Source organism: Haematobia irritans, chromosome 2 (genome assembly GCF_050003625.1).
Source record: "Haematobia irritans isolate KBUSLIRL chromosome 2, ASM5000362v1, whole genome shotgun sequence".
Taxonomy (NCBI): domain Eukaryota; kingdom Metazoa; phylum Arthropoda; class Insecta; order Diptera; family Muscidae; genus Haematobia; species Haematobia irritans.
Genome location: NC_134398.1, coordinates 11563289 through 11577339, shown reverse-complemented (window position 1 = coordinate 11577339; position 14051 = coordinate 11563289). Strand labels below are relative to the sequence as shown.

The 14051-nt window shown below is 30.1% G+C and overlaps 1 protein-coding gene across 1 annotated transcript in view; it reads right to left on the bottom strand.

Annotated features, from left to right (window-relative positions):
• Window positions 1-14051, bottom strand: part of Gart (trifunctional purine biosynthetic protein adenosine-3 Gart) — a 34921-nt gene that overhangs the window by 320 nt on the left and 20550 nt on the right. Inside the window, exons 2-8 of the mRNA XM_075293354.1 lie at window positions 3893-4140; window positions 3182-3831; window positions 2895-3117; window positions 2637-2802; window positions 2313-2571; window positions 1993-2244; window positions 21-1927 (exon numbers count right to left, since the gene is read on the bottom strand). Of these exons, the coding sequence (XP_075149469.1) occupies window positions 21-1927; window positions 1993-2244; window positions 2313-2571; window positions 2637-2802; window positions 2895-3117; window positions 3182-3831; window positions 3893-4140 (3705 nt within the window). The remainder of the gene's footprint in view (window positions 1-20; window positions 1928-1992; window positions 2245-2312; window positions 2572-2636; window positions 2803-2894; window positions 3118-3181; window positions 3832-3892; window positions 4141-14051) is intronic.

The window sequence follows — 14051 nt, the reverse complement described above, 5'->3', positions numbered from 1 at the left end:
GAAAAAATATTCTCAAGTACCTCATCTACGTAATGAACTGTACATCCTGATTCTTGATCTCCTGCTTCAATTGCTTTTCTTTGGACATTGAGACCCGGATGTTTTGGCAATAATGACGGATGTATATTCAATAGTTTGCCCTTCCATTGTTTTACAAATGAATCACTTAGAACTCGCATAAAACCGGCCAAGCAAATGATATCCACCTTCATTTCTTGTAAATGCTTGGACATTTCAGCATCAAAATCTTCCCTTGTTTGATAGTCCTTGTGATTGACAATGATACAAGGTATGCCGGCATCCTTTGCACGATCCACACCCTTGACACCTGGTTTGTTCGATATCACCAAGACAATATCTGAATGTAGGCCTTGTGATGTGTCTTTTGTGGCTTCTATTAAAGCTTGTAAATTTGTACCTGATCCGGATATCAGAACTGCAACTCGTTTTCTAGGTTCATATATGACTTTTTTAGTTCTGTCAAGACATTTTTCAAAGTTGTCCACTATAACCTGTGGAGATTTCGGAGAATCTCTTCTCTTGACAACTCCCACCTTTGAAGCCCTTTCAGTGTATTGAATAAGTTCCATAACTTTTTTTTCATTTTTGGGATCAACAACAAGAACCATACCCAAACCACAATTGTATGTACGCTTCATTTCTTCGGGTTTCACATTACCCTCTTTTGCTAGCCAAGCGAAAATGGGAGGGATATTAAAGTTGTCTGCATTAAGTTGAACAGCCAAATCCTTACGGAGTACACGTGGAATATTTTCTGTCAAACCTCCGCCGGTGATGTGAGCCATAGCCTTAACCAAGCCTTGTTCAATAAGAGGTATCAAAGCTTTGACATAAATTCTAGTGGGTCTAAGCAACTCTTCACCAAATGTTAAATTACTGAAGGGTGTTTTATCTTCAAAGCTGACACCAGCCAATTTCATAACGGCATGAACCAAACTGAAACCATTACTATGAACACCTGATGAGGGTAAGCCAATGAGGACATCGCCGGGTTGAATTTGATCGGTGAGCGGTAAAATACGATCATGTTCGGCTATGCCTAAAGAGAAGCCAGCCAAATCATATACCTTTGGTTTATACAATATAGGCACTTCGGCAATATGGGATTCAACTAAACTGGCTCCAGCTTGCCGAGATCCTTCAATAACTCCATCCACTATCTCTTCAGCCATTTCCTCATCCAGCTGTCCACAAGCATAATAACTGGCAAATGTAAAAGGCTCTGCACCATTACATAAAATATCGTTGACACACATAGCCACCAAATCTATGCCCACTGTAGAGTTACGACCAGTTTCTTGAGCTATCTTGATTTTTGTGCCCACACCATCTGTACCCATAATCAAAATGGGGTCCTTGAAAGTTCCAGGTACTTCAGTAACGCGACGTCCGTTTTGCGTTACAAATGACTCTTCTCTTGATTCAGCCGAAACAATCAAAGAGTCTTGTAGTTCGTGGTGATTGGGTTCCGAAAGCTCTCCATCACCCACCGATCCATATTTCGATTTATGTTTTTCCAAAGCCTCGATAAAGTTTTTAACTTCAATTTGTGTCCTCTGAGGATGATTTGAAATTCTACGCTTTATAACACCTAGAACTTTTGAACCTTTGATAGTCTTCCAGCTGGTAGAGGTTTTTGGTACAATCATAACAAGTCCAATGCCACAGTTCAAACTCTGCAATATAGTGTCGGGTGAAAGTCTAAGTTTACTACCTAACCAGGCATACACCTCAGGAACTTTAAGATCTCCAAAATCTAAAGCAGTTTCATATTTAGATGGTAGAATTCTTGAAACACCAGGTATGAGGCCTCCAGTAATGTGTGCGACAGCCTTTACCTCTTTGGTACGAATTAATGGCAGAACATCCATAGCATAGACGCGAGAAGCCGTAGCCAAATTTTCACCTGAGATTACAAAAACAATTTCAATTAAAAACCTAATAGCGATTAGCCTAAGACATAGCACCTACCCAAACTTTTAGATGTGTCGCCAAATTCACATTTTTGTGAGAGATTAATACCGCAGTTTTGAAGGCTACTTAGTATGGCATTGAAGCCTCCACAATGTAAACCAGATGACGGCAGCGATATCAAAAGATCGCCTTCCTCATATTGCTCATATCGGGGCAATTCCATACCCTTTTCCACAACGCCCACACAATAACCGGCAACATCATATTTGCCCACTTCATAAACCGAAGGCATTTCTGCCGTTTCACCACCTTAGTTGGGAGGGGAAATTGGTTAGCGCTCTATAACGATACTTTGTTTTTCAAACACATTAACTTACCCACCAAAGCACACTTGGCATCCCGACATCCCTCTGATATACCCTTCACAATTTGAGCCGCTAAAGGCACTTGCAATTTGCCACAAGCTATATAATCCAAAAATGCAATTGGTTCAGCACCAGTTTCCAAAATATCATTGGCACACATGGCAAATAAATCATAACCCAAATTCTCATAAGTACCCAGTGATAAGGCCAACTGGATTTTAGAACCCACACCATTGGTAGCCTCACATATGACAGGATTTTGATAGTTCAACTGGAATTGAATTGTAAGAGAATTAGAATGGGGAAATGACGAGTATCCCTTTGCATAGCATTTACCTCATTGAGACGAAATAGACCACCAAAACCACCCAAGCCACCTAAGACACCTGGTCTCTGGGTACCACGAGATAAAGGTTTTATACGTTGTACAAAATCATCACCAGCATCAATGTCAACACCACTATCCTTATAGGAAAGAGACGGTTGGGGACCACCTCTTTGACTATGGAAACAATAAACAAACAAAAAAATTTACAATTCATATCATTTTTTTTCCTCTTCTTATTTTTATTGAATTCATCTGAAAATAATTACTATTTAAATGCCTTTTCTGCTATATCAGTACGATATTGGGCTCCAGCACCCGAAAATTTAATATGTTGGCAAATTTTAGTAGAATCTTGGGCGGCTTGCTTTAAATCTTTGCGCAAGGTGACAGCAATTAAGACACGTCCTCCATTGGTTACAAATTTACCCTCAGCATTGACACCAACACCACTGTGAAATACAATTTGATCACTAGTACTGGGGGGAATACCTGAAAGAAAATAATTATAATCAAACATATTCTCATCACCGTAATGGTTCTAGTCCTTCCGCACCTTCAATAACACATCCTTTTGTCGATGTCTCTGGATAACCAGCACTCGCCATAACTACACCAACTGCACTAACTCCTTTCTTCCATTTCAATGTAACATTCTTCAATTGATTTGTACAACAAGCTGCCATTACTTCGTATAAATCACAATCTAACATGGGCAGAATAACTTGGGTTTCGGGATCACCAAATCGGCAATTGAATTCCAAAACTCTAGGTCCATCGGGTGTCAACATCATGCCAGCATAAAGGACACCTTTGTAATCAATACCCTCAGCCCTGAGACCATCAACAGCTTTTTGGAGAACATCCCTTTTAACCATCTCAAGGTCTTTTTCCGATATCAGAGGACAAGGACAGTAAGCTCCCATACCTCCAGTATTGGGTCCCTGATCTTTTTCCTTTAATCTCTTGTGATCTTGGGCTGGCAACATAGGCTGTACAACATTATTGTCAACAAATGCCAATACTGATACTTCTTCACCGGTGAGTAGTTCTTCAATGACTAAGGTTTCTCCAGCTGAGCCATATTTCTTATCTCCTAAAATATCATCAACAGCTTGACAGGCTTCTTGAGCATTGGCAGCAACTACAACACCTTTTCCAGCGGCCAAACCAGCAGCTTTCACCACCAAAGCCTTATAGGGAGCTCTATGAAACAAAAAATATGGTTAGTACTAAATTTCTACCGGGTATATTCCTCGTAACTTACTTCTTTATAAATTCCTTGGCTTTTACACAATCTGTAAAAGATTCATATCTTGCTGTGGGTATATTATGCCGCAACATAAAATCCTTGGCCCATTTCTTATCAGCCTCAATTTGAGCTCCTTTCTTTCCTGGGCCAAAACAGGGGATACCGGCACTTTGTAAGACATCTCCCAAACCCAAAGCCAAAGGATCTTCAGGTCCTACAATGACCAAATCGATTTTATTATCTTTGCACCACTTGGCGATGGCCTGCAAAGAGAAGGAGTTAAAGTGTAAGTGAGTTATAAAAATCTTCGGTTGGTAGGAAAATAATCAGAAAAAGATCATCTAAAAACACTCTTGGAGTCGACATGAAAGCTTAACATCATATTTTGCTTAGGGATTATCAAATTTTATACTCTTCTATTCTAACGGTTTTGAAGGTCGATATTTTTCAACATCAAATGTCTATTTACAAAAGCCGATTTTGGTCGAGGCAGGGTCGATTTTGAAAAACACCGAAATTCGATTTGTTCAATTTGAAATTCGATTTGTTCAATCGTATCTGTACGGGACGACCAATTTTGTGTCTGAGCCTGCTGTCTGGCTCGAAAGTTACAGTCAAAAATTCGAATAAGATGAGGAAAATCAAATGTTTTATGGCTGATATGCACTTCTAGCGAAAGTTTGGCTATCAAAAGAAATTTTTGTTAATGAAATTTTCGCTGTTCGTTTTTTATAACGAACATGAGAAACATATGATCAAATACATTTCGTTTGTTTATCGATAATTCAGTTCGGCATGAAATTTCTAATTGGAGAGAATTTTAAACAGGCAATAAAGATATGCCCTGGATTTTTATGACAAACTGAATTATCGCCATAAAACAGGAATGATCGTCAAAATACACTGCTTTATCTTATCATAAGACCTGCTTATGGAGTATATTTCGTTTGTTTGTCGATACTGCAGTCCGTATGACATTTCTAATTGGAGAGAAACGGGCAATAAAGACACTCCCAAATACACTGCTTTATCTTATCATAAGAGCTGCTTATGGAGTATATTTCGTTTTTATGACAAACTGCATTAGAAATGCATTTTTATGACAACTGCATTTCTAATTGGGGAGACTTAAACGGTGGGGAATAGAGGTGTGCGCGTGACACGAAACTGTAGTGACACGTGTGATTCACGCGTGAATCACGTGACTCGTGAAGAAAATCTGAAGAAATTTTCGTGAATGTGCGTGAATGGGACTAAAAATAATATGTCGTGCGTGAGAAATAAAATCGGTTTGTGAATGTGCGTGAATAAAATTTCTGCAAAATCACGCTCACGAAAAAATCAAGATTTAATTCTTTCTGATATGATAACTGAATTCTGTTTAGCTGTCAAACTATATTCTATTTATTAATTTTGTTACCTTTCCTCTTTCCCGGTCGGAAAATGTCGTGAGTCTCGTGAATTTGCCGTGAGTCACGTTAATTTTCGTGAATCGTGCGTGAGCGTGAGTCTTTAAAAGTAGTTCGTGCGTGAGCGTGCGTGAGCGTGCGTGAACAAACATTTTGCTTCGTGAATGTGCGTGAGTGTGAATGAAATTTCACTCACGCGCACACCTCTAGTGGGGAATTTCCATAAATTTGGTGATGTTGTCGGTTATGAATGGGGTGTTGTATCGGTCCATGTTTTGATATAGCTGGGGGCTATAGGCCGATCTCCCGATTTTATTCTTGGGCGTCTAGAAATGAAACAGTATTTACAATCCAATTTCCTCGAAATTGGAAATATAGAGATATATTGGGACCATAAAGAGGTATGGTCCGTATCGGTCCATGTTTTGGCATAGCCCTATATATAGACCTATCTCCCGATTTTATTTCTTGGGCTTCTAGAAACTCTATTTACTAACCGATTTGACTGAAATTTGAAATCTGGAGGTATTTTATGACCACAAATAGGTGTGCCGAAAATGGGGTCTATCGGTCCATGTTTTGTTATAGCCCCCATATAGGCCGATCTCCCGATTTTATTCTTGGGTGTCTAGAAACTGTATTTACAATCCGATTTGCCTGAAATTACAAATCTAGAGGTTTTTTGGGACCTTGAAAAGGTGTATCGAAAATGGTCCGTATCGGTCGATGTTTTGGTGTAGCCCCGATCTCCCGATTTTATTCTTCGGCGTCTAGAAACTGTATTTACAATCCGATTTGCGTGAAATTGGAAATCTATAGGTATTTTGGGACCATAAAGAGGTGTATCGAAAATAGTCCGTATCGGTCCATGTTTTGGTGTAGCCCCCATATAGACCGATCTCCCGATTTTATTTCTTGGGCTTCTCGGAACTGTATTTACTATCCGATTTGCCTGAAATTGAAAATCTAAAGGTATTTTATGACCACAAATAGGTGTGCCGAAAATGGGGTCTATCGGTCCATGTTTTGGTATAGCCCCCATATAGGCCGATCTCCCGATTTTATTCTTGGGCGTCTAAAAACTGTATTTACAATCCGATTTGCGTGAAATTGGAAATCTAGAGGTATTTTGGGACCATAAAGAGGTGTATCGAAAATGGTCCGTATCGGTCGATGTTTTGGTGTAGCCCCCATATAGACCGATCTCCCGATTTTATTTCTTGGGCTTCTCGGAACTGTATTTACTATCCGATTTGCCTGAAATTGAAAATCTAGAGGTATTTTATGACCACAAATAGGTGTGCCGAAAATGAGGTGTATCGGTCCATGTTTTGGTATAGCCCCCATATAGGCCGATCTCCCGATTTTATTCTTGGGCGTCTAGAAACTGTATTTACAATCCGATTTGCCTGAAATTGGAAATCTGGAGGTATTTTGGGACCATAAAGAGGTGTATCGAAAATGGTCCGTATCGGTCGATGTTTTGGTGTAGCCCCCATATAGACCGATCTCCCGATTTTATACTTGGGCGTCTAGAAACTGTATTTACAATCCGATTTGCCTGAAATTGGAAATCTGGAGGTATTTTGGGACCATAAAGAGGTGTATCGAAAATAGTCCGTATCGGTCCATGTTTTGGTGTAGCCCCCATATAGACCGATCTCCCGATTTTATTTCTTGGGCATTTCGAAACTGTATTTATTATCCGATTTGCCTGAAATTGAAAATCTAGAGGTATTTTAAGACCATTATGTAGGACATCGATATAGACCGATTTCACTTTTTGAGGGTATAGCAGGCGTACTGATCATAAAAATTGCTTGAAACTGTAATTTCCAGATTTTACTCCGATCTCCCGATTTTATTCGTGGGCGTCTAGAAACTGTATTTACAATCCGATTTGCCTGAAATTGGAAATCTAGAGGTATTTTGGGACCATAAAGTGGTGTATCGAAAATGGGGTGTATCGGTCATGTTTTGGTATAGTCCCCATATAAACCGATCTCCCGATTTTACTTCTTGCCCGTCTAGAAGCTGTATTTTCTATCCGATTTGCTTGAAATTGAAAATCTAGAGGTATTTTAAGACCATTATGTAAGGCATCGATATAGACCGATTTCACTTCTTGAGGGTATAGCAGGCGTACTGATGGCGGTAAAAATCTACAGGTTTAAGATTTCAAATCAAGGCTTTATTTCATCATTTACACGATATGTTTATGATTTCTCTAAAACTCAAACAAAATAGGTTCTTATAAATCCAGAATCCGATCTAGTCTTCATAGCTAGAATCTTTAAATTTATCTTCGGGAAGCGTACTGGTTGAACTGATCTTCTTGGAAGTATATCTGTCAATTATTAATTAATTATTAATATTTCTATATTGATTAAAAAGTTTATTGTATCAATTATTTTATTAATTGAACAAATTTTCAAATTCAATTAACTTTTTATTTGAAAATATTTTAGTGATATTTTTTTCTGTGTACCTTAAAATAAATTAAAAAAATATATATCACTGTTCTATATTTAAATATTAAGGATTGTTCAAGTTTGGCTGATCATTTTTTAGATGTTTTTTGATGCTGTTTTTTTTTTTTTTTTTTTTTTTAATTGTTGACGAAATTCTTCTTGTACATGCATTTCATAAATTAGATTATAATAGCAATGTTAAACGTAATATCTAATCAACAGTTAACAAAAAACCTGTAGATTTAATTTAACACTTTTGATTTTATGATATCGTGTATTTCACAAATTATTTAGATGAACTAGAGCAAGTATTAGCAAACATTTCTTTCTCTTTATTCGTCTAATGTTGATCAATTTTTACATATATGGAAACGGTAAATTTGACAATCGAAAGACATGATTTGGATATTATTTCGGGAATTCCATGAAATAAATCACAATGGATTTTATGATGATATGTCATTTAATTCGCAAATTAGATTATTTTATCGTTTTTTTTTTGTAGTAATTAAATTGGATGCAATGAAATCATCGATGTCATAACAAATTTCTATTAAGTTTTTGGAATTTAAATGGTATTTATAAATGCCAAAGGGATACCAGAATAGAATAGCGATGCATATATCCCGAAAAATAAGTCATAACTCATAGTGTGCGGTTATAATTTAAGGATGACAAGCGTGGGAAATATATTTTGGGTGCCAATAATTCTTTTTAGAGCAAAATGCAAGTAGTCGATAATAACGTTAAACAAATTTTCCTTAGTAATACATTACGTATTATGGGTAGCTTTATATGGTATTTACTCATGTCGCAAGTGCAATACACACAAAACAATATTTTTTGTTCTGAATTACCAAAAAAAATTGTTGCATTTAATTTTTAATTGAAAAGTCTTCAATCACAGAAATTATAGTATCAATCACCAACGTTAATTAAAAAATTATTTGATCCAATAAAAAAAAATAATTAATACAACAACTCTTTGTGATTGATATTTCCAGATATCCATGGTGATTTCTAATCGATGAAAATGTCTACACCAATTTAAAGGAGTTATGCCTCAAGTCTCTTATTTATCTCACCATTAATTATGGTGTATTCTCAGTTTAAGACGCTATGTTTGCAATATTGGCAAGGTTACTAATGTTGTTATCATGTAATTGCGTCATGTATGTGCCCCTAAATATATACGCATTATATCTCTGGATTTATGCAATCAAAAGGATTTGATCTTCCATATACCCAACACTCCCATACTCAAATAGATTTTTAAATGGGCTACAATACAAAATATCTCGCAAATATCAGACACACCTACCCAGTCCCATTAGCATAATGTTACACTTAACTAACCATATATATATGACCTATAAATCGTTTTGTTAAAGATCAATGGACTTAATTTTGTTATGCTATTAAGCCAATATTTCTAAGAAAAACAAAATTAAGAAATAAATTTGAAAACAAGAAAAAAACTTCCGCAATCTAGTATATCAATCTATATAGCTAGCTGGCTACCTGCAATAAGATGTTATCAGATTATATATTATAAATGTCAATAAATCAAAAAGCGTTATGGTTCGCTACCAAAAACATACAGCATATCAATCAAAACAAAGACGAATGAAATATAAGCATAGCATAATGCAATACATCATCACAACATAAATGCCAAATGATATCGTAGTTGACCCCCTACACGAGGTGAAAGTACTATGAGTATTATCATAGTTGTGGTAACTCTCCATATAGTTAATCCGATGGTCATTTATTATTATAGACTCAGGGAATGTAATGTATAAAATAGACAAGGATACAACCACGGTTGCCACAGTTGGTAGAATTTTCTTGACGAAATAAAATGTTGACTAAATTTTCTATAAAAATAAAAAGATTTTACAAAATCTTCCATAGAAATAAAATTTTGACCAAATCTTCCATAGAAATAAAATTTTGACAAAATTTTCTATAGAAATAAAATTTTGACAAAATTTTCTATAGAAATAAAATTTTGACAAAATTTTCTATAGAAATAAAATTTTGATAAATTTTTCTATATAAATAAAATTTGGAGAAAATTTTCTATAGAAATAAAATTTTGAGAACATTTTCTATAGAAATAAAATTTTGACAAATTTTTCTATAGAAATAAAATTTTGACAAAATCTTCTGTAGAAATAAAATTTTGACAGAATCTTCTGTAGAAATAAAATTTTGACAAAATCTTCTGTAGAAATAAAATTTTGACAAAATTTTCTGTAGAAATAAAATTTTGACAAAATCTTCTGTAGAAATAAAATTTTGACAAAATTTTCTATAGAAATAAAATTTTGACAAAATTTCCTATAGAAATAAAATTTTGACAAAATTTTCTTTGTAATAAAATTTTGTCAAATTTTTCTGTAGAAATAAAATTTTGATAAATTTTTCTATATAAATAAAATTTTGAGAAAATTTTCTATAGAAAAAAAATTTTGACAAAATTTCCTATAGAAATACAATTTTCACAAAAATTTCAATAGAAATAAAATTTTGACAAAATGGCAAAATTTTCTGAAGAAATAAAATTTGACAAAATTTTCTATTGAAATAAACTTTTGAGAAAATTTTCTCTAGATATAAAATTTTGAGAAAATTTTCTATAGAAATAAAATTTTAACAAAATTTTCTATAGAAATAAACTTTTGACAAAATTGTCTATAGAAATAAAAATTTGACCGAAATTTCTATAGAAATGAAATTTCGTGAAAATTCTCTATATAAATAAAATTTTGACAAAATTTTCTATAGAAATAACATTTTGACCAAAATTTCTATAGAAAAAAAAATTTGACAAAATCTTCTGTAGAAATAAAATTTTGACAAAATTTTCTATAGAAATAAAATTTTGACAAAATTTTCTATAGAAATAAAATTTTGACAAAATTTTCTATAGAAATAAAATTTTGACAAAATTTTCTATAGAAATAAAATTTTGACAAAATTTTCTATAGAAATAAAATTTTGACAAAACTTTTTATAGAAATAAAATTTTGACAAAATTTTCTATAGAAATAAAATTTTGATAAATTTTTCTATATAAATAAAATTTTGAGAAAATTTTCTATAGAAATAAAATTTTGAGAACATTTTCTATAGAAATAAAATTTTGACAAATTTTTCTATAGAAATAAAATTTTGACAAATTTTTCTATAGAAATAAAATTTTGACAAAATTTTCTATAGAAATAAAATTTTGACCAAAATTTCTAAAGAAATAAAATTTTGACAAAATTTTCTATAGAAATAAAATTTTGACAAAATTTTCTATAGAAATAAAATTTTGACAAAATTTTCTATAGAAATAAAATTTTGACAAAATTTTCTGTAGAAATAAAATTTTGACAAAATTTTCTATAGAAATAAAATTTTGACAAAACTTTTTATAGAAATAAAATTTTGACAAAATTTTCTATAGAAATAAAATTTTGTTAAAATTTTCTATAGAAATAACATTTTGACAAAATTTTCTATAGAAATAAAATTTTGTTAAAATTTTCTATAGAAATAAAATTTTGACAAAATCTTCTATAGAAATAAAATTTTGACAAAATTTTCTAAAGAAATAAAATTTTGACAAAATTTTCTATAGAAATAAAATTTTGAGAAAATTTTCTATAGAAATAAAATTTTGACAAAATTTTCTATAGAAATAAAAGTTTGACAAAAATTTCTATACAAATAAAATTTTGTGAACATTTTCTTTGCAATAAAATTTTTACAAATTTTTCTATAAAAATAAAATTTTTACAAAATTTTCTATAGAAATAAAATTTTGACAAAAATTTCTATAGAAATAAAATTTTGACAACATTTTCTATAGAAATAAAATTTTGACAAAATTTTCTATAGAAAAAAAATTTGACAAAATTTTCTATAGAAATAAATTTTTGACAAAATTTTCTATAGAAATAAAATTGTGACAACATTTTCTGAAGAAATAAAATTTGACAAAATTTTCTATAGAAATAGTTTTGTGAAAATTTTCTTTGAAATAAAATTTTGACAAATTTTTCTATAGAAATAAAATTTTGATAAATTTTTCTATAGAAATAAAATTTTGACAAAATTTTCTATAAAAATAAAAAGATTTGACAAAATCTTCCATACAAATAAAATTTTGACAAAATCTTCTGTAGAAATAAAATTTTGATAAATTTTTCTATATAAATAAAATTTTGAGAAAATTTTCTATAGAAATAAAATTTTGAGAAAATTTTCTATAGAAATAAAATTATGACAAAATTTTCTATAGAAATAACATTTTGTGAAAATTCTCTATAGAAATAAAATTTTGACAAAATTTTCTATAGAAATAAAATTTTGACAAAATTTTCTATAGAAATAAAATTTTGACAAAATCTTCCATAGAAATAAAATTTTGACAAAATGTTCTATAGAAATAAAATTTTAACAAAATTTTCTATAGAAATAAAATTTTGACAAAATTTTCTATAGAAATAAAATTTTGACAAAAATTTCAATAGAAATTAAATTTTGACAAAATTTTTTATAGAAATAAAATTGTGACAACATTTTCTGAAGAAATAAAATTTGACAAAATTTTCTGTAGAAATAAAGTTTTCCAAAAATTTTCTCTAGAAAAAAAATTTACAAAATTTTCTATAGAAATAAAATTTTGACAAAATTTACTATAGCAATAAAATTTTGCAAAAATTTTCTCTAGAAAAAAAATTTGACAAAATTTTTTTTCTACAGAAATAACATTTTGACAAAATTTTCTATAGAAATAAAATTTTGCCAAAATTTCCTATAGAAATAAGATGTTGACAAAATTTCCTATAGAAATAAAATTTTCTATTAAAATAAAATTTTGACAAATTTTTCTATAGAAATAAAATGTTGACAAAATTTTATATAAAAATAAAAAGATTTTACAAAATCTTCCATAGAAATAAAATTTCGACAAAATCTTCTGTAGAAATAAAATTTTGACAAAATGTTCTATAGAAATACAATTTTGACAAAATTTTCTATAGAAATACAATTTTGACAAAATTTTCTATAGAAATAAAATTTTGACAAAATTTTCTTTGTAATAAAATTTTGTCAAATTTTTCTATAGAACTAAAATTTTGTCAAATTTTTCTATAGAAATAAAATTTTGATAAATTTTTCTATATAAATAAAATTTTGAGAAAATTTTCTATAGAAATAAAATTTTGACAAAATTTTCTATAGAAATAAAATTTTGACAAAATTTTCTATGGAAATAAAATTTTGACAAAATGGAAAAATTTTCTGAAGAAATAAAATTTGACAAAATTTTCTATTGAAATAAACTTTTGAGAAAATTTTCTCTAGATATAAAATTTTGACAAAATTTTCTATAGAAATAAAATTTTGACAAAATTTTCTATAGAAATAAAATTTTGACAAAATTTTCTATAGAAATAAAATTTTGACAAAATTTTCTATAGAAATAAAATTTTGACAAAATTTTCTTTGTAATAAAATTTTGTCAAATTTTTCTATAGAAATAAAATTTTGATAAATTTTTCTATATAAATAAAATTTTGAAAAAATTTTCTATAGAAATACAATTTTGACAAAATTTCCTATAGAAATAAACTTTTGAGAAAATTTTCTCTAGGTATAAAATTTTGACAAAATTTTTTTTCTACAGAAATAACATTTTGACAAAATTTTCTATAGAAATAACATTTTGACAAAATTTTCTATAGAAATAAAATTTTGCCAAAATTTCCTATAGAAATAAGATGTTGACAAAATTTCCTATAGAAATAAAATTTTCTATTAAAATAAAATTTTGACAAATTTTTCTATAGAAATAAAATGTTGACAAAATTTTATATAAAAATAAAAAGATTTTACAAAATCTTCCATAGAAATAAAATTTCGACAAAATCTTCTGTAGAAATAAAATTTTGACAAAATGTTCTATAGAAATACAATTTTGACAAAATTTTCTATAGAAATACAATTTTGACAAAATTTTCTATAGAAATAAAATTTTGACAAAATTTTCTTTGTAATAAAATTTTGTCAAATTTTTCTATAGAACTAAAATTTTGTCAAATTTTTCTATAGAAATAAAATTTTGATAAATTTTTCTATATAAATAAAATTTTGAGAAAATTTTCTATAGAAATAAAATTTTGACAAAATTTTCTATAGAAATAAAATTTTGACAAAATTTTCTATGGAAATAAAATTTTGACAAAATGGAAAAATTTTCTGAAGAAATAAAATTTGACAAAATTTTCTATT